This window comes from Pipistrellus hanaki (genome assembly GCF_964339955.1).
Source record: "Pipistrellus hanaki genome assembly, chromosome: 2".
In the NCBI taxonomy this organism is placed as follows: domain Eukaryota; kingdom Metazoa; phylum Chordata; class Mammalia; order Chiroptera; family Vespertilionidae; genus Pipistrellus; species Pipistrellus hanaki.
In genome coordinates, this window is record NC_140504.1 from 41,972,930 (window position 1) to 41,996,439 (window position 23,510).

Sequence of the window (23,510 nt, forward strand, 5' to 3'; positions counted from 1 at the left end):
TTAAGAGCAGAGGAAACCAGACCCATTTCAGTTCCGATTCCAACACAAAGAAAGACCCCTGAACAAGGTGACTCAACTTTTCAACATTTTATTCTTGTATTTGTACAGCTATATGTTACAACGCGGTAATGCAGTTTAGACACAGCCAAACCCTGTCTCCGGAGCAGTTCTAACACAAGCACGACGCAGAATGTGATGGATGAGACAAACATTTCCAAAGAGGCTGTTAGCCACAACTTCCAGTCCCTGTGTCTGCCTACACTTCAGAAAGGGATGGAGCGCTCGCCCATCCATCGTTGAAAACTTCCATGAAAAAGGCACCGTAGGACACGTTGTATAGGTATATACAAACCGGAAACTAGAACAAAACACATTTTTTCCTTCCGTAGCTTTTTTTGTTCTTTTTTTTTTTTTTTTTTAATACACACTTGTAAATTGTAAACCTTCACTTGCAAAAAAATACAAATACACTGAGGCATTTTAGACAAAATATTTTCTTACTTAAACAGATGCAATACTTAAAATAGTCTCTTAAGTGCTCTTTCTCAATAAAGATTCTCAGATCCGTGTCTGCCTGCAGATACAAAATCGAGCCTTTAACGCAATGTCATATTTTTAATATATCTTTTTTAGGTTTATATATATTTATTATATATATATATATTTATATATTTACAACTCTGCCATATATTCCTTCACCTTTGGTTAAAAAAATTAAAGCCCTCTGATAACATACCGAAGTCTCTTCTTTTAAAAGAAAGCACATTTACATACAAAAGAAACATCTGTTCCCACAAAACATATACATTCCTCATTTTGCAGACTAAGTCAAGTCAGAGCTTTTGCCTACTTCCCCACTTGGCTGTACAAAATGATTCTGCTTTTTTGCTGACATGGTTCGCCTTGCACATAGGAGAAGAAGCAATATTATTTTCTTAATGTTGGATGGCAGTGGGGGAAGGGGAGCTGCCTTGGCTCCCAGTCCCCACGCCTCCCCCCCACCCCCACCCCCCATACCCAGCTATGATTTGCACTAGTTGATGAAAGAGGCACTACATCATGGGATGAATGCTGTAAAGTGTTACAGTATCCTTTGGGTAGATTCTGAGAAGGGGCTTGAATGGAAATCGTCAACACTCCATGCTTCAGCAGGCCTTGGGCAGTTCTGGGGGCAGGTCGGTGGCAGACACGCGGTATTGCACCTTGGTGTTGGTGATGGCGCCGTGCTTCTGGCGCAAGTGGAGACGCAGCTGGCTTTTGTGACGGAAATGCAGGTTACACTTCTCGCACTGAGGGGAAACCAGAAGTAAACGGTTAGCTGTTGTTGATCCAAGAAACACGTCATGTTCAAAGACCCAGAGAAGGAGCTTCGCCCTGTCTCCCTGTGAGCCAGCCAGGAGCTGTTTCCTCTTAGCGGCCAGGTTACGAGCCCACCTGAAGCTGGGGTCCTGCTAAGGGACCAGTACCGCTTTGTGCCAATGTCCCTTCCCTGCTTTCCAAACCGTGGCTCATACTTTTCTCCTGCTTAAACTGTATTTCCCTGACTTAACTCCACAAGTTCAAATCTTATCCAAAAGTGCAGCTCAGATGAAAACTCCTCTAATTATTAAGGAATCCCTAAATCTCTCTAGAATGAAAAGACTCCCTCTTCCCTTTGAACCCCTGTAAGATTTCTAGCCTTGTCTTATTAGGTGGGAAATGCTTAGTATGACTCCTTACTAAACTTCATAATCTACTTAGTATCTAGTAGAATATACTTCTTAGGCAATTACACATTAAATCTGAACACATTTGGACAAATGGACTGAATCACGAAAATTAATGAGTCTAAAGATATGCCTTAAAAACACAGTTAGACTCCTTCTTACTTTAAGTAAGCTAACAAGGCATCCCCAAGTAGAGCTGTTTCTAACTTCGATTCAATGAATGGATGTTAATGGTTTTAGTGGAAGAGTTACTTAAAAGTAAAATGAATGATTCTATGGGGTAACCTGAATATAATCCTCGAAGAGAAAAAGGGAAATTTAGGTAAAAAGTAAAAATATCCAAATAAAGTATGGACTTTAGTTTGCAATAACGTATCAATATGGGTTCATTAGTTGTGACATCCTGACGTAAGACATTAACAACAGGGGAAACTGGGCACACCTAGGAGCTCCCTGCACCTCCTTTGCAACTTTTCTATAAATGTAAATATCTGTGTTTTCTGATGGCCTCAGGCGACCCTGTTAGTGGTTCTCAACCTGTGTCTCAACCTACAGGTTGAGAACCACTGCTGTAGAGCCTAAGACCATAAAAAAACAGAGATATTTACATTACAATTCATAACTAACAAAATTACAGTTATGAAGTAACAACAAAAATAACTTTATGGTTGGGAGTCACCACAACATGAAGAACTGTATCAAAGGGTCGCTGCATTAGAAAGTTTGAGAACCGCTGTTCTAGAGGATAATTATAATAGCAAATAGTTATTTTCCTCTTACTACATGTCTATCGCTCTGCGCACTTCAGCAAATCCATTAACTTAATATAACTCTATATGTTAGGTCCTCTTCTGGGCTCAATTTATAGGTAATAAAATTAAAGTACTGAGAGAATAACCAATACACCCAAGAATAAATAGCATGTAAAAATATATTCATTCAAGGATTGGTAAACAAAACAATGAAAATAACCCCATTTTGCTGCTAACATTTGTGCTATGGGTTAACCATTCATCAATTCGTTCTTGTGCTCGTCACTAACTAGAATGATGCCATATTCTCTTTTCAGGTTAAATGGAAACTAGAAAAGATAAAAGAGGCTGCTGTCTCAACACTGCCCTGAAGGGCCACAGACCTCAGTGACCAAAAGAGCACAATTTGAAAACTGTGGAGCAGGGCTTGCCCAAGGCCAGAATAAGAACCGAGATATCTCAGCCTGCCTGTCCAGTGTCTTCACCCTTTATAGCATTGATCTGCAAACTATTCCTCTATGGAGCCAGACAGTAAATATTTTAGGTTTTGTGGGATATTTTACATTCTCTAACACAACCACTCAGCTCTGCTGCTGTGTTGTCAAAAGTGGCCACAGACAATCCATAAATTAGTAAGCAAGGCTGTGTTCCAATAAAACCTTGCTTATGGACTTTGAAATTTAAATCTTGTAAAATTTGCACATATCACAAAATATTGTTCTTCTTGTTTTTTTACACACTTGAGTGTATAAAAACCATTCTTAGCTCATGGAATGTTAAAAATAAATTAGCTTATAAGCCATTAATCTGCAGAGTCCCTGCCATGGAACACCATGATTCTGATTGGCCAAGCATGGCTTCTGGCTGCTGGCTACCTGTTCCTTTCCTTCTTCAAATGTTCATTTCTCTGTTTTATTTTATGTCACCACATTCTTCTACCCCTAATGCTGTGGTTGGCTGCTCCTTCTCAAACTCCTTAGCTTGTCTTCAATAGACAACAAGCCCAGCACTGAGGCATACAGTAAGCACTCCATAGCATTTTGAAATGAATAAATGTATGACTCTATCATTTATGTATTCGTAATTCAGGCCTCTTTCCTAAGGCCCAGCTCACTAATACCCCTACTTTAAATATCAGCAAACTGAGACACAGGCCAAGCAGGGTGTCTTTGAAAAATCAGGCCCAAATCCACGGCTATGACCATAAGTCCAGTGACCATCCCACTGGGCACCTGAGACAAGAGCAAACAGTTCTGCTGCCCTGCCACTCCATATCCTTGTCCCTCCCAGGTCAACCAGTAGCCACAAAGGCTCCCTTACATGGTAAGGTTTCTCTCCCGTGTGGATTCGCAGGTGGCTCTTTAGAGTCTGCAGATGCCGGAAACGGGTGCCACAGATTTCACACGGATAGGGCTTCTCGCCAGTATGGATAAGCACGTGGGCACGGAGGTGAGCCACCTGGACAGAAAAGCAAAGCGTGAGAGGCTCTGTCGGGGTGAGCTGCACCCCCCTGGGCAGCCACGTGCCCAGGCTGAGGGGCCCTTTCCCCGTGCTCCCGGCTCACCTGTACAAATCTGGCTCCGCAGGTTTCACATTTGTAGGGCTTCTCTCCAGAGTGAATTCGAGTGTGGGTTTTCAGGTTCGCCGGTCGGTTGAACTGGGCCCCACAGATGTTACAACGATAGGGTTTTTCACCTATTACCAAGGGAAAAGGGAAAAGGATAGCTATACTCAATGGAGGTCAACATAGTCTCTGGCTCCTAGGTTTCAAAGCAAACTGCCTTTTCCAGGGCTGTTTTGACTTTCTGTCCCTTAGAAGGTGTCAAAGAGAGGATCCAGGGGCCTGCCTCCCCTATCCCCATACACACAACAGCACCCCTTGGTCACAGTTTAAAAGCACGGAGGAGTAGAAACAATACTGGTGTGGAACAGCGATAGAGTGAAGTTCCAGGAAGCCCTGGAACCAACTTTGTCATCAGGATCATCTAACAGTGGGACTCGGAAAAGTCACTCTCTTTCTCTGGGCCTCAGTTTCCCTCTCTAGAACCCAAGGGGCGAATGTTGATGACTTGGAAAGGCTCTTCTAGCTCTCCGTTTGGATAAGACTGATTCAGTAGTCAACCCACTGAGATACCATCAGGCTGTTCTAGTTTCTTTCAAAACAAACGTGCTTTTCCGCTTGTGGCAACTACAGCTGGATTCCATTTGCGAAGGAGGTGGGGCCTGAGTTGGATTTGATGTTCAAACAGAGGAAGCTAATAGAGGGCTGTGCCTTCCTTCATGGAAAGTTTCTGAGATAAAGGACCCATTTAAAATACCAAGAGAGAGTCAACTTTGGACAACAATCCGGTTATTAGAAGCTACCTGGTAAAGGAATGTGAGTTGATAAGGAATAGGCCCTTAGAGGAAATCAAGAGGCCTTTAGTTTAGTTTTGTTTTTTTCTGGCTTTGCAAAAACCAAATCTATTTCGTGTCTCTCAGCCTTAGTTTCTCCTCCTCAACAGTGGTAAACTGTCTCTAGTGAAAGAAGAGAAGCCAGAGCAGCTCAGAGAAAAGACGAAGGGTACATGGAGTGGACCAGCCACTAAGCAAAGATGTGACAGGGCCAGAGCCCTCATTCAGGCCAGAATGGGGCCTGCTCTCTACCTCACCCCACTGGTACCAAGCCCCCAGACTGCTTTCTCTGGAATTCTCTCCCTTTCCTGACCCCAGTGACATCAGCAAGCTCAGGTGGGGTGGGGCAGGGCCATACCTGTATGGACGGTCTTGTGGCTGGCAAGGTTGCCCTTGTAGCGGAAAGAGGCCTGGCAGCGGTCACACTTGTAGGGTTTGTCACTGTGGGTCTGCAGCATGTGCCTCTTGAGCGAGGCCTCCTCAGAGAAGCGGCAGTCACACTCATTGCAGAAGAAGGCCCCATTCTCTGTCAAAGGGTGGGAGGGGACACTCTCATTAGCAGGAGCAAGAGAGATGGGGCTCCAAGGCCCTTCACCTCCATAGCCACCCCAGCGCCCCTGCCCACCCAACATACAAGGGAGCTTCGAAGCAAGGGCCTGTGGAGATTTTCTGTTTCTTAGCATTTAGAATCTCAGTCACAAAGGAGAAAGGACACATTTGAATACTAAGGAAGCTCGAACCAGCAGGTACCCACATGGCCCACAGCAGCTTGAGAGGAAAGCACCTCGGGGCTCTCCCTTTTCTGGAGAGTGCTGGGAACTGGCCGCTCTTATCAGTTCACAGTTTTATTTGTATTCATTCACAGATGTACTTCAGGTCCCTGAGCCTCAGTCTGTGTCTCTATCTCCAAAATCATGATAATAACCCCTGTCCTACCTGCTTCATGGGAGCACCTGACATAACAAAAGCAGCATAGGAATGTAAGATTAAATCAAATGCAATGCTACTTTGAAGTCATTTGGGAAGACCAATGACAAACACGGTCACCCTTGCACCAATCTGCATTTCATGTCTCCCAAAGATTTGTGAGACCGGGAGACTACAGACGATGGTGGGAGTAGAAATAGAGGCCCAGAGAGAAGGAGGTCGAGTGCAGAACAAAGGCAATTGGCCAGGGGGACAGCCTTGCTCTCTTAACCGTAGGTCCACAACCCTGTGCGCCAAGCCTCTCAGTGTAAATAATCTATTTTTTCTTTGGTTATAATAATTAGAAAATGACACTTCATGGTGGCCAAGCCCTGATTCGATATTTCTGCACTATATTAGGGGAGCCAGAGCTGCAGGAAGACATAGACTTTTTCATCTGGTAAAAACTGGGGATGTCAAACACAGACTATTCAGAAACTTCAATTTAATAGTTCTGTTCAACTAATCTAGTTCAGCTAACATTTCCTGAGTATCCACTCTGCTCTAAAGACTCCCTAGGGCCTATGGGAGATGCAGGAGTGAATCAGTTCAGATGCTTCCTCTCTGGAATGGACAACCCAGCATTTTAGGTCCAGAGGGGCTAAGAAAGCACTGGGAGTTACAGCCCAACAAGCTTCCTTTTTCTGGAATGAAGCTACCCAGTCTCTTTGCTCATGCTCTGTTACCCAAGGTGAACTCTTACACTCCATCTTCTGCTTTGGTCTACCTAGTTCCCTACAAGGTCAAGAGTGGAGCGACCAGCTGGTGCCAGTGGACTTCATCAGGAATTTCTCCCAATCAGTGTCAATGCGTAAATACTAGTACAGTGGAACACAAACCCTACAAAGCAGAGGCAGGGGTGGGCCTTCTCCCTGGCCGGAGGGGGCAGAGGGTGGGACTCACCACAGCTGGAATCCGAGTACTCCGAGTGGGTCTCTCCCATCTCCTCCGGGAACGTGGGGCCGGTGGTGTGGAGGCACATCTCCGTGTGCTGTGGGGACTGAGAGCCACAGGACGTGCACTTCGGGGGGTGCAGGTAGAGGGGTGAGTGGCTCTCGCTGCTGCTGCGGGGGGAGCCTGTCAGAGACCTGTGGGAGGAAGAACAGAGTTTCAGCTGCTGAAGCAAAGGGGATCCCTTCCCTGGGCCCCACTCCCGGACCTAGTTTCTTTCCCACAGTACTGGCTTGCTGTGGAAAAATCGCCTTCCTTACTGAGGCTAATTCAATCAGTAGGCACTTGTCCCACTCCTCTGATATGCTTCACATTTTAGTCAAGAAAAGAGCATGGCTTCTGCGTCCCTCAGAAGTGACCCTGGAACTCTGCTGGGTAACCCTGAGCCCAGGCCTAGACTGCCACTGCACTCACCTATTGACGATGTTATTGAGCCGGCTGGCCTGTGGGATGGTGGAGTCCTCCCCACTGGCACTGAGCTTCGCTGGAGACTGGAGGTCAAGGTTCTCCGGCTCCATGGGTGGCTGGCAGGCCGGTGGGGCAGGGTAGGCCCGAGGGGAAAGGCGGCCCAGCTCGGCCTGCTCGGGCTCCTCGGGCTTGGCATTCTGGTTGAGGCTATTGAGCACAATAAACTTGTATTTCTTCCAGTTGCAGGCTTTGGGGTCGGTGGGGCTCTTGGCTGGAGGGGAGCCAGAGGTCTGAAGGATGCAGGCGTTCTTGCTGCTGCAGGACTCTGTGGGCGAGTTGGGCTGGCAGTCGGACTTCTGGGGGCTCTGGGGACTAACCAGACCCTTCCTGTTTAGGGGGGCATTGTGGGGCTCGAAGTGCAGGGCAATTTCATCCTCTGAGGAGGGTCTCTCTTCCTCCTTGCCAGATTTATCACAGGGGAAGTATGGGACATTCCGGCCTGAAGGGGCAGCTGGCTTGGGGCCCTCGGCCACACTGTAGTGCATGTCACTCCGTGCCTCCTCTGGGGCCACCTCCTTGGGTGAGTAGATGCTGTGGCACACACTTGGGGGCATCTCCATGGCCACCCGGCTGTACTCCCCAGGCACTGGCCTGGCACTATCGCAAGGGAGGGTCCGCTCCTTGGGGAAGGGGTTGGCCACGGGCATCCGGGCATCCCGCAGCTCCTCATCGGAGAAGAGGAAGCTGCTGACGGGGAGGTGGCTGTACACGGGGTAAGACGCTGGCGGTGTGGACAGGCCACTGTATAGGCTGGGGGCGAAGGCTCTGCTCTCACACCCAGGGGGGTTCCTCAGTGGCAGGTTGTTCTCCATCACCTCACGGCCCCGATAGGCCATGATGTCTTGGGGCATCAGCATTCTGTTGTTCAGATACTCTTCACGGGGAGGCTTGATGGGAGGAACCATCTCTGCTTCACTGCAGGAGAAAGCAAGAGAAAACACCGGCCTCCGAATTAGAACTACTAAACAGATGACCTTCCAAGAGCCACTATCTGTGCAATCACAGTTGTGCTTGGGCCAACCAGACATAGGAAATGTGGCTTTTAAGAAGGGAAACACGTGCAATTACCATTGCTAATGCTTGAAGTCTAGCAATCTAGCCCACAGTTGGGTAAATAGGCCTAGAGAAGAGAAGAGAGTTACCCATACAATCTGAGCCTGTTTTAAGTCACATACATGTGTAGGAATGTGAATCTGCAATTCTTTGGATTATTATGGAATGGAAAGCTTTCAGAGCCCTTATCTCAGTTCACCCAGACAAAGTCCTGCAAGGAAGGGAATACTCGGTTACCACAGGCCACATTTTATACACACGGAAACCGAGGCTCAGGGAGGGAAGAATTCATAGTCCTGGTGCCACATGTGCAGAGGGTCATAGACAAACTGGTGCCCTGGGGGGAAAAGGACTCGAGCCATAGGTAAGTGTACTTTGGAAAATAGGCAGCCTTGCTTGTACAGGAAGCCCTGACTATGAAACAGCCAGACCTGGCTTCCAATCCCAGCTGAGCCACTTAGCAGCTGTGTGACCTGGAGCAAGTTACTTAACCGCTCCAAGCATAGGGACTGACCTAGAGAAAGCAGAAATGTTGGCTCTTATGATCTTGCCACCATTATCACCCACAGGAGACAAAGAGTTCAAGTTGCATATACTGGAAGGGTCACTATGTGGGCAAAATATAGGCCAATTCAAACACGGTCACAGTTAATAGAGCTAGAACCAATGAGTGAAGATTAGGGAATCCATTTCAACTCTCCATAAAGAGGAGCTTTCTGACCGTCCAAGGTAGACTGCGTGGCTATGGGAACACTGCATTCCCAGCTCTTGGTTGGGTTCAAACAGATGCTAGAAACCCTTCTGTTTGACAAGGATTGCAATCACCCTAGAGCCGTGGTCAGCAAACTGCGGCTCGAGAGCCACATGTGTTTCTTTGGCCCCTTGAGTGTGGCTCCTCCACAAAATACCACAGCCTGGGCGAGTCTATTTTAAAGAAGTAACATTAGAAGAAGTTTAAGTTTTAAAAATTTGGCTCTCAAAAGAAATTTCAATCGTTGTACTGTTGATGTTTGGCTCGTTGACTAATGAGTTTGCCGGCCACTGCCCCAGAGCAGTGAATCAAATGGTTCTAAACAAAGCTCCTCCCTTCTTTGGCTCTCAGATTCCTCACCTTTACATAATGGTATGACTTACCAGCCCTTGGATAGGGAGTAAGCTAAAATTTTTTTTTTTCTGTATGCATGTAATGTTCAGGGTTTCTCATCCCTTCTGATCCTTCTCATCTCCCAGGCTTCCACCTGGTAGAGCGGCTCACCTGGCCTTGATAAACTTCCGGCAAGTGTCCACGACATGCTCCATTTGCAGGTACATAGCTGTGGCCATCACGGCCATAATGTTGCCCTCCCGCAGGTTGAGCCGAGATGTGTACATGAAGTCCAGGAGGATGCAGAACCCCTCAGGGTTAATCTCAGGATCCAGGTTGATTACACTAAGGTTGCATTTCAACTGGTCTGTGAAGATGCTGTAGAACAGGCCACTGCAAAACAAACATATGTCTCACTATAGCAGGCATATAGACTCTCCTCAATTACAGTCAGCATCATGTGCAGCCCCTCTCCCCAGACCCTACCTCCAAAACTTCCACAGCGATTAATAATAGTGCCATTTAAGGAGTGCTTACCAAATGCCAGTGAGTCATTAAGCACTTTTTATATATTACTAAAGGCCTAGTGCATGAAATTTGTGCACTCAAGGAGGATCCCTCAGCCCAGTCTGCACCCTCTTGCAGTCTGGAAGCTTCAGAGGATGTCTGGCTGCCATAGAGATGGGAGAGGCTCCCACCACCGCTGCTGCACTCGCCTGTGGGAGCCCACGGACCACCAGGGGGCAACTCCTGGATTGAGCATCTGCCATCTGGTGGCCAGTGTGTGTCATAGCAACCAGTCATTCTGCTGTTTGGTCAATTTGCATATTAGCCTTTTTATTATATAGGATTCTTCACAACCTTGCCAGGTAGATTCTATCATTCTCCCTCTTTTCAAATGAGGAAGTGAAGATCAGAGATGTGAAGTGTGTCTCTCAAAGTCCCAGAACCTGTTTTCCTTTTAGTGTTGTAACTGCACAGATGATCAGAGTTCATTTTAACACTCATCTGCAGTGACTATTTTTTATCCATATCTTTGAGATAAGCCTTGGTCCATCTCTTTATTCTTATTTTACAACTCCTACTGTATTTTTTTAAAAACCAAGTTTAGTAATGATAAATCAATAAAATGATGCCTACATTTACATTCTACTGATTTTTTTCTAAAATCCCATAAACTATCACAAGTTTAATATTCCTAGAAGGTCCAAGTCAAGCCTCCAGGTAGCATGCTGTCTGGCTGAGGAAAGAGCGCTCAGAAGCCAAAAATCAGGGCTGCCACCTCAAGTCTACTCTTTCTGAGTGTGTTGCAGAAGTGAGCCCCACTTCCACCAGTAAGAAGGAATGCAGCCTTGGGCAAGATACTTCTCTATACCTTGGTCCCTTATCTGCAAAAAAAAAAAACCAATAGTATCTACCTTACAGGGTTGAGGCAAGAACATATAAAGGGTATAGAATGATGCTGGCAGATAGTAAGCACTCGGTTACCATTAATTAAAAGAACAGATGCTTCTTGTGGATGTCAAATAAGTTCTCCACTAGCAATTGATTCACCTGCCAATGTCCTTGCTTTAGCGTTTATATAATGGAGGCAATCATGCCATCCATGACACAGGCCATTATGAAGATCCAGGGAGATGATGTAATAAAAAATTGCTGTGAACACTTGAATATATGAAGATATAGCTGGCTCACTTTCACTAATTTACCCATGGAAATACAGCCACGGTATGAAAGAAACACAATTATGGAATAAGAGAGCAAACTATTTCAAATTAGCTTGCTTAACATATTTTAAAAATCTCTTTCACTTTTCATTTTTTGGCACATGTGAACTGAAGTTATTTTCCATGTTTGCTCCAAACACACCCATTCTTGAGACAATATCTGATTTCTTCTCCCTCTATTCCCACAGAACAGAAACTCTTTCTCGAAAGGTGTGGGCATTCATTCCCTTTCTGGGGGGCTACCCAGCCAGGCCCTATGCTGGACATCTGGACACAAATCAGTTATGATCCCAAACCCAGCAGAAGGTCCACATGTTCCACCACGTCTGCTATCAGCACCATTACTCCCTTTGTATTCATCCACCTTTCCCTTCCAAACCCTCACCTGCAGGCCATGAGGACTGTCTTATGGGCTCTAAACTGCTCACGGCTCACCACTATGACAACATCAGTCAAGATGTCCCGGCTCCGGAGGCGATTAAGGTTGAGAAGAACGTCACTGGCATGGCGGGTGAACTGGATACAGCTATCAGCCGGCGAGGCCATTTTGTCTTCACCTACAAAAAAGGAATCAAAATCATATTATTAATAGTTAACCAGAGCTAACCAGAGCATGAAATGCAAACTGAGACCCCTTGTGTTTGGTCTTTAATTCATGGCCCATCTCTGTGCATTACTGTTCACATCTGTAAAATGGGGAGAATAATTTTTATCCAACAAATCAGCATAGAAAGCCCTTTATAAAAAAGGGGAAGGGAATGAATATTGTTGAGTGTTTTCCCCATATACCAAATACTCTACCAGCATTGAGAGGCAGTGAGTGTATGACAGGAGAGAGAACCAGGTTTTGAAAGTTAGCATACTAGCTTGACCTTTTTTTAGCTGTGTGACTTGGAGCTGATTGCTCCATGTTTCTTGGCTTTGGTTTCCCAAAATGAGAGTAGCAATACCTATGTAGTTGTAAAATTAGAGATATGTGCCTGATCTATAAGTCTAGGTTCTGAAAAATTGTAGCTATTCTCATCAGTATCTCATTTCTCCTCTATTAGGCTTTAGAATTATCTCCATGCTCCAACAAGCACCCAGCACATTGCTAGTGGATAGTAGGTGGCTAAATTAATTTGAACTAAGAAATAATTTGGGGAATGAATGATGACACAACAGTAGTTAAGACAGTCTAATGCAGGGCTACAGGATGAGGGCTGGGAGTGACAGAGAAGGAATCCTTCACCTCATCTAATGAAAAGTGGCAAAGTCCACAGAAACATATGCATTGGCAAATTCAAAAGAAACAGTTTCCCCACAAAATGTTAAGGCATATAATTCAATTTACTTACCCAATGCCTTGATTCACAGTCCAAAATTCTGCTTAAAACCTGCAGGGAAGAGAAAAAAAACAAACAGAATTCGATTTAATGAGTGTAAGATTGTCCACTATAGTCTTATTTTAGGACGCACGTGGTTAGTTTTACTTTGATAGCTGCAGCCTGCCAGCTGGTGCGGTTTTACCATAAGCTAGGAAACAGTTTTCCAGCTCTGCTCTTATGAAAACAACAGGCACCCGAAGCCATGCGATAATGTTTATACCCTGAGTACTGGGGATACGGTACATACATTAATTGCATATACATCTACACATATGTTTCCTTTCTCAATGTAAACAATGTTCACTACCTCAAAGCCAGTACATTTGTGGGAAAGAAAACATTTAAAGAAAGAAAAAAAAAAATCAGCATTAAGAAGGATGACCATTCAGGGGCCTAAAAACGTTGGACGCTTTTTGAAACCTGCTAAAATATTATTTTTTAAAGCCTTAGAATGATTCCACAAGGCCAACAAGGTAAAGCTCTTTACCCCGATTTCCCTGGTGACAAAACTGAGACTCGGGTTCAAGTGGTTTTCCCACGACAAAACGGTCAGGCAGTACTTCCTGACTGTCTGAAACACTGAAGACTGAATCTGCAGAATACAACTGAGGTGGCCTAGCTATGCTTTTCTTAAGGATCTTTGCCTTCTGTTTAAAAGTTTCCTCTCCCTTCCCGCTTGGGTCTAAGACAAAATATACTGCCACAAACTTGCAAGTTTGTGCTTCCCCCTGCTGGTTAAAATATTTAATTGTCTGATTTAGCTGAGAAATGGCCAGGGAGCACTAATGAAATTTGTACCTTCTCCAAGTTGGTTTCTTTAAAACAAAATAATTTAAAAGTACAGGTGGAAGACTCTCATTTATGACAGTATATGGGCTGCAGAACAACGACAGAAAAAAAAACTATCTTAGCCCTCTTCCCCACCCCCTTTTTAAAAAAAGCTTAGGCCTTAGTTATTTTCCAGGTAAAGGGGCCCCGAGGCCAGGGAGGTCTTGTTAGACCACATAGATGGTGAATAGCCCAGCCCTAGGTCTTCTGGCTCAAATTCCTGACCCTTTCCAAATTGGCCTACGTGCTGTAGAACATGCAAGACAGCACCCTGACGTGGGTGAATCTCATTTTTAAGTTCCTTCCCCCCACACAAACACTTTGCCCCCATTCCAGGCTGCTGAGTCTTACCAAATGAGCACTAACATGAGAGGTTTCCTTGAGTCTGTAACCAAACACTCTGACAATTCTCTGTGGTCCCAAGTGCCCGTCACTCAATCTCATCGGCTTCAAGGTTAGGTGTGTATGTATGTGAGTGAGTGGGGATAGGGGGTTAGAAAACGGGGGAGAGGACAGAAAAAGACAAAAGAACCTATTTCCTCCTCTCCCTGTTCCAACTCAAAATAGCCAGAGAGAGATAGACTAAATTGATCCTAACAATCGTTCAATTATTGGTCTCCCATGAAAAAGAATGCTGAAGGCACGCGTGAGGTTTATTTATAAACCTGCTCCTCTTCCCTCATGGAAGGGATCCCTAAACACGTCTGTAATACCGAAGGCTGTCCTCCAGCCAGCTGCAACTGCCAGCTCTCCAGTGGATTTCCAGTCACACACCTTTGGACCACAGGAAGCCCAGATTTGCCATTTCACCTTGACACTTATCAATGATTCACTCCAGATTTGGATTGAAACAAACAAAGCAATTCCCCCTGGGTCTGCTATCAGCCACACTCCTCCAGGCTGGGCACCTTTCACCCTAAACCTCTGCCTGGGTTGTCCCAAAATAAATGCACCTACACTAAGGTCCATGTCCTTGCTAAGTCCACTCCTTCCTACAGAGCTCTGTCTCAGGAGGCGCCACAGTGAATGACTACGCGGGTTATGGTGGGTGTGGGTGACCTCCCTCTCCGTGCTGCAGGTGTGGAGGGACCACTAGCATTTGGTTTGTGTTGGTTTTTTTGTTTGTTTGTTTGTTTGTTTGTTTTTTTACAGGCCACTCAGCTCCTTCCAGTCCATTATTGTATCTGATCCTCATTAACAGCCCTGATTTACTGGGGAGGACACGGAGGCTCTAGGGAATAAGCCTTGCCCAACATCTCAAAACCAATCACCAGCAAGCCCTGGACAAACCTGTCTGCTAGCTTCAGAAACTCACCAGCGACACACACACACAAGATTCATGCCACAAAAACAACCAAGAGATCAGAGCTGTCCAGGAGAAAGTGACAACTGCAAGGGCCCAGACCTGGACTCCTCTGAATCCAGCCCGCCCCAGCCACAGAAACTACCAAGTGAGAGTTAAAAAAACACTCACACCAACCAAGTGAGAGTTAAAATTTGCCTTTTCCTGCCCTCCCCCCATCCCTACAAACAATCTCTCTCTCTCTCTCTCTCTCTCTCTCTCTCTCTCTCTCTCTCTCTCTCTCTCTCTCTCCTTTGGTGTTTTAAACTTAAGCACCCTCAGAAGAAAGGCAGATCCTTGAAAGGATCTAGAGAAGAAAAAAGAGGGTCCGAGAGAGAGAGAGAGAGAGAGAGAGAGAGAGAGAGAGAGAGAGAGAAAGAGAGAGAGAGAGAGAGAGAGAGAGTAGGTTCCGGTGACAGCGAGCCAATACAAAGACCCCATCCCTTCCCTCCTCCCTACACTTGGTGGCCCCTGGGCAGCCCGGTCCTCTCGCTCACACACACCCCAGCCCTGCGCGCGGGCGCAAGCCCACCCCGCTCCACGGTACCTGGCTGCCAGGGCGGCCTGCCCACCCGGGGGCGCCGCGCCACCGCCTCTGCCCATCCGTCTCCGAGTGCCCGCGGGCTGGGCGGAGGCGCCGCGGGACCGCCGTGGCAGCCCTCAATGTGGTGGTATTCGGGCAAAACTTTCCGTGCACCTCGGGAACTAACATTGTGTGTGCCTCTTTCTTTTTCCTGTTACGCCCGCCCGTCAAGGCAGGGGGCAGTGAGGGGAATGGCTCAGCCCTCTCCTTCCCGGAACGCAGTCCGTCTCCGCTCCGCGGAGTTCACGGAACGCTCCCGGCCCGTCGCCGGCTCCGGCGAGAAGTAACTTTCCAGGAAGCCGCGGGCCCCCACGGCCGCCGCGGGAGGGATCGCCGCCTGGCCGCGCGGGCTGCTGGGGATTCACCGGGACGGGGGCGAGTGGGGGCGCCCCCCTCCCCTCCAGGCTGGCGGGGAATGCGGACACTTTCCCCTAAATCCGCCGGCCGCGCGCATCCACCCAGGGACTGACAGCTCGCGAGTCCTACCCTTCCCCGGACAGTTTTACTAGAATAAAAGGGGGTGGTTAGGCTAGTTAGTTAGCAGAGCCGACCCTAGACGCCAGGATTTGGGGTCCAGTTTGAAGCTCATTTCGTAACTTCAGGTTACCCAAGTCTGGCATTTATTTGCCTGGGGCGTCCCTCTCTCTCTCTCTCTCTCTCTCTCTCTCTCTCTCTCTCTCTCTCTCTCTCTCTCTCTCTCTCACTCTCTCTCTCTCTCCCCCCGCTTGGCCCCGAATTCCCTTTTAAAGAGGATAGTTAGTTAGGCGAGGCGTCCAGGCCTGCAAGGTGGAGGGCTCGGGGTCTCCGTGCAGCGCACCCCAGCCGAGTTGGAGAAACCCTACACCAATAGCCCTTCCGCCCACGTTGGCAAGTAGGGGAATACAGCTCGGCTGGGTTTCCGCCCCAAGCCTTTGAATAAAGAGCTGCCAGGCCGAACCTGGCAAGGTTTCGGTTTTTCCGAATTCTATTTCTCCGAAACCCCGTTAGAAACAAGGTTGGGACTCAGGAGAGGCCAGGACGCCGACCCCGCCGCGTGCGCGCGCGCTCCAAGGTGGCCGCGCCTTCCCAAAGCTTCCCTGGGAATTATAACCCCTGGCGCCATCTCCCATTTATATCAGCAGCGGGTTCCAAGAGGCGCTTTGTGGGGGAGCTGGGACTGGGGTGCCGGGGATGCGAAAGACGCAGCCTTTCAAAGCCACAGCTGGGTCTTAAAACTGGCATTGGTGACACCCGGCGCCGTGCCGCCCGTCAGCGGCGGAGTTAAGGTCCCTTCCTCACGACTGGGCCTCTGCAGCCTCCCGCTTTGAGGCTTTCTCATTCCTTCGCCAGGTGGAATATACTGGTGAAAGCGAAGGCTGACATTTAATATGGGATGGGGTGGGGGTGTGCATACAGGAAGGGAAGTTAAAATCAAGTAAAGGCACTTATTGGGAATTAGGAGTCCCGTAAGCATGTCTCGCCGCTACTGAACACTAGAGGGAGCCTTCCCCCCAGGGCTGGAGACCAGCCATCCCTCGTCGCCCCGCCCCTTTTTCCTTCCCATTGACCTAGTTTCGACAGTCCGGGAGGAGAACTCGGTCCTCCACCCCCCGCCCAACCCTGGCCTACCGTTGGCTTATTGGTAATCTAATAACTCAAATAACTCGGTGAGAGATCCAAAGGAGAATGTGGGAAGCACTGTGTAAGGGAAGGGACGAGGAATTTTAATAAGGGTGAGAACTGAGCAGTGAAACCCTGATCGTTGGGTTTCTGCAGGCGGAGCGCTGCCTTTCTATTCAGCATCTCAACTAAAGGAACAGCGCGGGTCCAGCCCCAGGGGTCCCGCAGTAGGAGGTGGAGTCAAAACTGCGGAGTTGTTTTTGTTCAGTGTGGGACTCTCTTCCAGCTTTTTTTTCTTGGGGCGGGAGGGTGGGGAGTCGACAGTAGATGAAAGCCAATTTGATACTGCGGTGGCCTCGGCAGGGCAGTCGTGTTGGGTGCCCGAGGTCCGAGGTGTTCGGGGACGTTATGTCCTAACTTGCTATCACGTTTCTGACAAAAGCGCTCTTTTAAGCCTGCAAACTTCTAGGAAATGCAATAAAGCAGAGGGATGTGTTTTATCAGCAAGATCTGCAGAGGAGCGGCAGTAGGGACGCTGCCCCATGCTTCCAGCTTGCTGGAGACGGCCTTCCAGAAAGGTCCGGCAGACTATGCCAAGCAAACCACGTCCCCGAGCAAAGATATCTCTCCGCCATCCGGGTTGGGCCGCGCTCGGCTTCTGCAAAAAAAGGCCTGCGGGGGAGGGAAAAGGCATGATCTTCCCAAGCAAACAATGCCTTTTAAAAACCCGATCTGGACCGAAGTCAGCCAAGGTCTTTATTCGCGTTAATGAGGATGGAAGGCACTAACTGTCCTTGGAAGGCGATGAGTCAAACTTGACCGCTCTTCGAACACGTCCCCAGATTCATTTCCAACCCGAACAGAGGCGCGTTTCTCCGGCGCGGCCTCCAACAGCTCCCCCAGCGAGAGAGGCTGAACTCGATTCCTCCGCGGACCGGGCGGTAGAGACCGCAGCGTCTCCGCGGCTGTGCGGGCGGCCGCCGCTAGGGGCCGCTAGGACACCGGCGCACGTTTGCCATCTTAAGTTTTTAACTCTCAGAAAGAAAAAGTGCTACGAAGCGGCTGTGGCGCAAATTCTAATGAGGATCACACTCTGCCGGTCGCTATGACCCACCCACACAACTGATTTATCTCAGAGCCACTTAGCAAAGTTTAGAAAGAAGAGGCTACAGAGGAATTTCAGGATCCAAATATGAGCCTCAGGTGCTGCAAGAATGCATCTCCGCATGTCCAGGACTGGGCCTGAGTCACTCCCTAACACATGCCTCCCCACCCCACCCCACCCCCTCAAGATATGGGCCACCCCCACCCCCCACTCCTCAGCACAACTGTAGGCGTTTCGTGTTAGTTATTGAAAATCTTAGGCCATAATTTATAAACCAATTCCTCCAAGACAGCTGGAGAACCATTTTCCACCTTCAGTGACCTAAGAGGTTAGAATCAAGGCTCTTTGAAGGCTGTTCCTTCTCTTACATACTTCAAAGGACTGAAGGTAAGCTTCCCTTTGACTTCCAGTCACTAACCTGGAAATTCAGAGGCTTAAAATCTGGCCTGGATTATGTAGGTATCTCACTATTACAGGTCCCCTCATCAGGCCTGTTTCCTCAACTGTAAAGAGTTGTATGTCCTAGAGCCCCCATGGCATCCCTCCAATACGAAATATCCCCCATTCCTCCTCACCCCCGCCCCCCCCCCCACCCCCGCTGGAGAGGCAATAGCGATATGGAGGTAGTGTGGAGTTCTTTCGAGTTCTTTTACTTTTACTGTTCTCTTCTTAAGAGGCAGATGCCCATCACTAAGCAATCTTGGATCGGGCAAGCATCCCGAGGCTTTATAATTTTCATCCATCTTATCCAAACTTTGGACGTCGGATGCCATCCTCACTGGAGGCTGTCCTCCCTGCCAGTCCTAGTACCAGGTTACCAGGTTGGGAGACTTTGGGAGACCAGAAGTGACGCGATCCACCCACTGCCCAAAGCTGGAACCTCAGCAAGACCTATCACTAGGTGGCGGGCTCAGTCTGTCTGAAAATCACTGCGCGGCCACAACCTTCCACATCCAACTACCCCCAGCCTCCCCCCCCCCCCCCCTTTTTTTTTTTGTCTGTTAGGGGGAGGGAGTTGCCATCATAGGCCAAGCTGGAAAACACTTAATTTACTAGACGTAATTTTTTTTTTCTTCGCGATGCTCACGCCTCTAGCAACCACAACACATGATCTGGAGTTTGAGTTCCTGGAGTAGACTGGTTTTTCCAGCCGGAAAGGCTGAATGTATTGAAAAAGGAAAGCAAGGGTGCACTTGTCTTCAAAAAAGATCATCAGAATGGCACTCCATGGCATTTAGCAGAGCTCCCTGTCAAGCACTGGGCGACCAGCAGAGAAAGTCTAGAATAAACTCCTGATCCCCCACAAAGAAAGCGGACTCTGGAGGTCAACTGCAGGCACTAACTGGAGGTCAACTCCAGGCTTACAGCGCTCCCAAAATCCGGGAGAGTGGGAGAGAGGGGAAGAGTTTGGTCTTTTGATGGGGCCACTGATCTGAGGCCAGGAGTCGAAGAGGATTGGGAGAAGCCTCTCCTGGGGCGCAGACAAGCCGGCCCCTTTGCCACAACGCGGCACCCTCGCTGGGATCCCTGCGGCAGCGTTCCTGTTCCCACTAGTTGCGCAGTGCAGGGCACCAGCATGCGCCACACGCTAACTTTGGGCTGGCTGGGCTCCAAACCAAGACACAGACCAGATAACCATGGCCCCGAGCAATCAACCCCCTAACCTCACTCCTGAATCTCTCCTCCCTCCCCCCCACGCACACACCACCATCACCGCCAGCAAAACTACAGAGCTTCCAGTCATTGCGGATTTTAACACTAACATATTCCTTCTTATCTAAACGTCAGACAACAGAATTCAGGTGCCCTGAGAAGTCAAGTCCAAAAGAGAACGGGGGCTACCTCCTCCAGAACTCCCTTGCTTAAAGCCAATTAGGCAACCTTCTCCTCTCTCTAGTTCCTTCTCTCTCTCTCCCTCTCCCTCTCCCTCTCCCTCTCCCTCTCCCTCTCCCTCTCCCTCTCCCTCTCCCTCTCCCTCTCCCTCTCCCTCTCCCTCTCTCTCTCCCTCTCTCTCTCTCTCTCTCTCTCTCTCTGATAGGAACTTCTTTGCTTTTTATACGACACCATCCTAGCTGAAAATAAACTTTTCCTCTTCCCATTTGAGAAATCAACTGCAAAGTCCTTTTTTTAAAAGTTAGTTTTATATCCCCCTTGTTAAAGGCCAAAAAAATAAATGAATTCCTCATAAGGTCATTTCACAATATTTTTCAAATTCTTTGACTTGTGCGCACAGAGTCTCACCCACCGAGGGGTGGCGCTGCCACACCGCCTCCTCTGAGCCTTACGTTTTTCATAACAAAGTGGCTTGTGAGTGCGGCTACCCCGCAGGAGAGGGAAGGAAGGATTTTGACATCTAGTCATGGCTAACATTTACTCAACCAATAACTGGAACTCTTCGGGGCTCAGGAAAGGACAGCTTAAGAGTTTAGAGTTCCACCCCTGTCCACCAAGCCCAGAAAGAATTGGAAGGTCTTTTCAAGAAAGCATGGGATAAAACCCTTCCAAACTGAGCACAGAGGCAAGGCCAGCTGGAGAATTCCCCCTTCCTCTGGCTGCCTTCTCCTTCCAGTTGCCTAGTTTTCACAAAGAGCTTCTGGCCTTATTGTCACAATCAACAGACCCTTAGAATCAGCCAATGCTTGAGCCTGCAGTATTAGAAAGTCTTCCAAATAGTATGATATTGGAAACTCCTATTTATAAATGGGGGAGGGGAGACACTTCTCATCTACAGGTTTCTATTTTGGCCTGAAGACTCAACTGCAGTCCTTTGAGCAAGGGAATGCTCATTTCCTGGTAACCTCTTGCCATGTCTTCCTCCCCCAGAGACACATAGCTTCTCTCTCTCTCTCTCTCTCTCTCTCTCTCTCTCTCTCTCTCTCTCTCTCAAAAAGTATATATTTTAAAGCAAGAATGTGATTTCACCTCATTCCTTTGAGCTCATGTTTGCTACCTCCAGGAATAGCGTGTGGACTAGGGCCAGATGAACTTCAACTTGGGCTGCAGATTTACGAGATTCTGTTGCAGTGCCAAAGGCTCTTGGTAGTAAATAGTGAGCAAAATAGATACCTGTCTCCTGACAGGTCTTGCCTCCCCCCCACCCCCTATATTTTTTAAGTTATTTATTAAAACCGCACACACACCTTGCAAAGAAAAAGGGAAACTGGCAGTCTCTGTAGAGGAAGCCGGTGGCATCGAGCAGAGCCACAAACTGTATTTCTAAACAGCCCTTTCCCTGGTTCCCTCTCTCCTGCCCCACTTTTTTCTTTCTGGACAGTAAAAAAAGAGAAAAAAAAATGCATCTACTGCTATTCACTTATTAAAAAAAACATTACAAGATTTTTCTCCTGGAAACTATAAACTGACTCAGTAAACAGCTCTGGACTTTCAGCCCACTGTTTAGGGTCGTTCTCCCTGCTCCGCTGTCAGGACCCCCACCACCAAGTCTTAGCTATTGGGAGAAGGGATACAACAGTCAAGGGCTCTTTTTCACTCTTCTAAAAATCTGTTGTGTTGTGTTCTTTTTTTTTTCTTTTTTTTTTCATGGGGGAGCTTTTAAAACTCATGATTGCAACACCAGTTCCATTTTTTTTTTTCACCAGAGTTCCAATAATACAGCATCATACAAGGCAACATAACCCATAGCTCTCCAGAAATTTACCATAGTCAGGCCGCTACCATCGGCAGCGGGCCGGCCCCTCGCTCCTGCGGTCCCCGGGAGCAGCAGCCGACTTCCGAGGCTCCAACTCCCAACCAGATCCCGCCCCGGGCCGCCGCCGCCGCCGCCGCCGCCGCCTTCTCCCTTGCCTACTCCCTCGAGAAAGAGCCAACAGGTTGCAAATCCAACCAAACCTCACGTTCCGATTTTGCAAAATCACTCACAAAGATCTCCCTTTCGCGCCCGCGCCCGCGCCCCCTCCTCCCGCGCCCGGCCGCCCGGCCAGGACCACAAAGTGTTCTCTCCTCCCGGGTCTTGCACGCAGGAACGCGCGGGCTGGGGCTGTTTTGTTTTGGTTTTATCTCCACTCGCCCAGGGCAAGGACCTCGGTCATCTAAAGCCTAACGCCGGCCACTTCCCGGCCCGCCGTTGTCATTTTTACCAAGATCGCACCACGGGAAGAATAAAATGAAATGTAGGGACGCGGGGGAACAGCCATTGGGAGCTAACACCGAGTCACGCAGTAGCCAAAATACAAAACACCGCGGCCGCCAAGAATTCCCGCCACCTTCCTTCTCCGCCAGGCTGCCTCGGGAAGGTTCCCGGAGCCCCCGCACACGGAGCAGCCCCGCAGGTGCACACGCGTCCCCCTGGACCACCACCCACCCCCAAACCCCGGTCCCGCCAGCAGCTTCTCTCCCTGGGATGGGAGAGGGAGCGCGCGCTGTTCCCGACTCCCTGGTCTGCAACCAAGAAAGCATAATTTCCAAAGTATTCCACATCCCCGCCCCCAGGCGAGCCAAACCTCCCCCAAAACACAGAGAAAGGGGACACCCAAACACTCGCATCTCCTTAGGGAAGATCACGGCTCTGAACGGGAAAAAAAGAAAAAAAAAGTAGAAACTATACTTCATACGGATTTTTAGGGGGATTAAAAACAAAACAAAACAAAACAAAAAACAACAACAACATTTTTTCTCCAAAATCTCAGCTCGGAGGCAGCGAGTCTAGAGGACCGAGGGCGGTGGAAAGGAGCCAGCGGGACGAGCGAGCGAGCGGGCGGTCTCCCTCTTTGCCGCCGGGAGTTACGGAGAAGGACGGGGAGGGGATGGAAGAGAAGGCCGGGGAGAAGGGCGGAGGGAGGGAGGGAAGCCGAGGCAGGAGCGAGGTTAGCGAGGAAGGCAGCTTGCAAGCCAGAAAAAAAGAGGGGAAAAACACAGCCGCAGGAATCCAGCCGAGATCACAAGCTGTACGCAAGCAGGCAGCAGCAGAGAGAGCGAGAGCGAGAGCGCGGAGAGCGCGGGCGCGCGTCCTCCCCGCGGTCCGGGGCCAGACAGCAGCCCCCAGACTTGCCCCAAGCACCCCCCAAACACTGCCTGGTCCTCTCTGCTTCGGCCGCCCCCTAACTGTCCTCCTTCCTCTCCTCCACCTCCTTAAAAAAAAAACAACAACAACACAAGGGAGGGTGGCAAAAAGCCTCCCCACACCGGCCGATTCACTCAAGACAAGAATCTAACAAATACATTAGAAGAAAAAAAAAAAAAATCTATATCCTAAGAGTGGGAGAGACATGGGACTAATCATAGGCATTTATTTTAACACCTGACAGCTAGAATAAATAAATATATATACACATTCATATCAATAGATACACATAGGAAACTTGGAGCCAAAGCATTTGGCAAGAGCGGGAAAAAAAAGGAATTAAAAGGTAAAATAATGATCATGAGCAGCGGCGGCGGCGGCAGCGGCACCAGCGGCAACAGTGGCGGCGGCGGCGGCAGCAGCAGCAGCAGCGGCGGCAGCAACAGCAATAATCACCTGGTGTCCGGCCTTTCCTAGAAACTTCTTGCATCACCACTTCTAAGAACCCCAGTTCTAAGAATCAACAGAGCTCAATTCTCGGAATTTGAGCTTCGGACTTTACCAC

The 23,510-nt window shown here is 48.5% G+C and overlaps 1 protein-coding gene across 5 annotated transcripts; it reads right to left on the bottom strand.

The window, feature by feature from the left end:
* Window positions 1-72: 72 nt before the first annotated feature.
* BCL6 (BCL6 transcription repressor) lies at window positions 73-23,478 on the bottom strand. Of its 5 annotated transcripts, none has more exons than XM_084875633.1 (10): window positions 23,402-23,478; window positions 12,439-12,477; window positions 11,487-11,658; window positions 9,546-9,767; window positions 7,184-8,152; window positions 6,722-6,906; window positions 5,211-5,378; window positions 4,023-4,153; window positions 3,779-3,916; window positions 73-1,289 (listed from the first exon to the last, which is right to left on the bottom strand). In XM_084875633.1, the coding sequence occupies exons 3-10, from the start codon at window positions 11,645-11,647 to the stop codon at window positions 1,146-1,148; spliced, it is 2,118 nt and encodes a 705-aa protein (XP_084731759.1). In that variant the 5' UTR covers window positions 11,648-11,658; window positions 12,439-12,477; window positions 23,402-23,478; the 3' UTR covers window positions 73-1,145. The 5 variants fall into 5 exon arrangements, with proteins under 5 accessions (XP_084731759.1, XP_084731762.1, XP_084731761.1 ...); XM_084875636.1 differs by lacking the exon at window positions 23,402-23,478 and adding an exon at window positions 21,584-21,729 and having other exon boundaries at window positions 391-1,289; XM_084875635.1 differs by lacking the exon at window positions 23,402-23,478 and adding an exon at window positions 15,186-15,314 and having other exon boundaries at window positions 1,010-1,289.
* Between the last annotated feature and the right edge of the window lie 32 nt (window positions 23,479-23,510).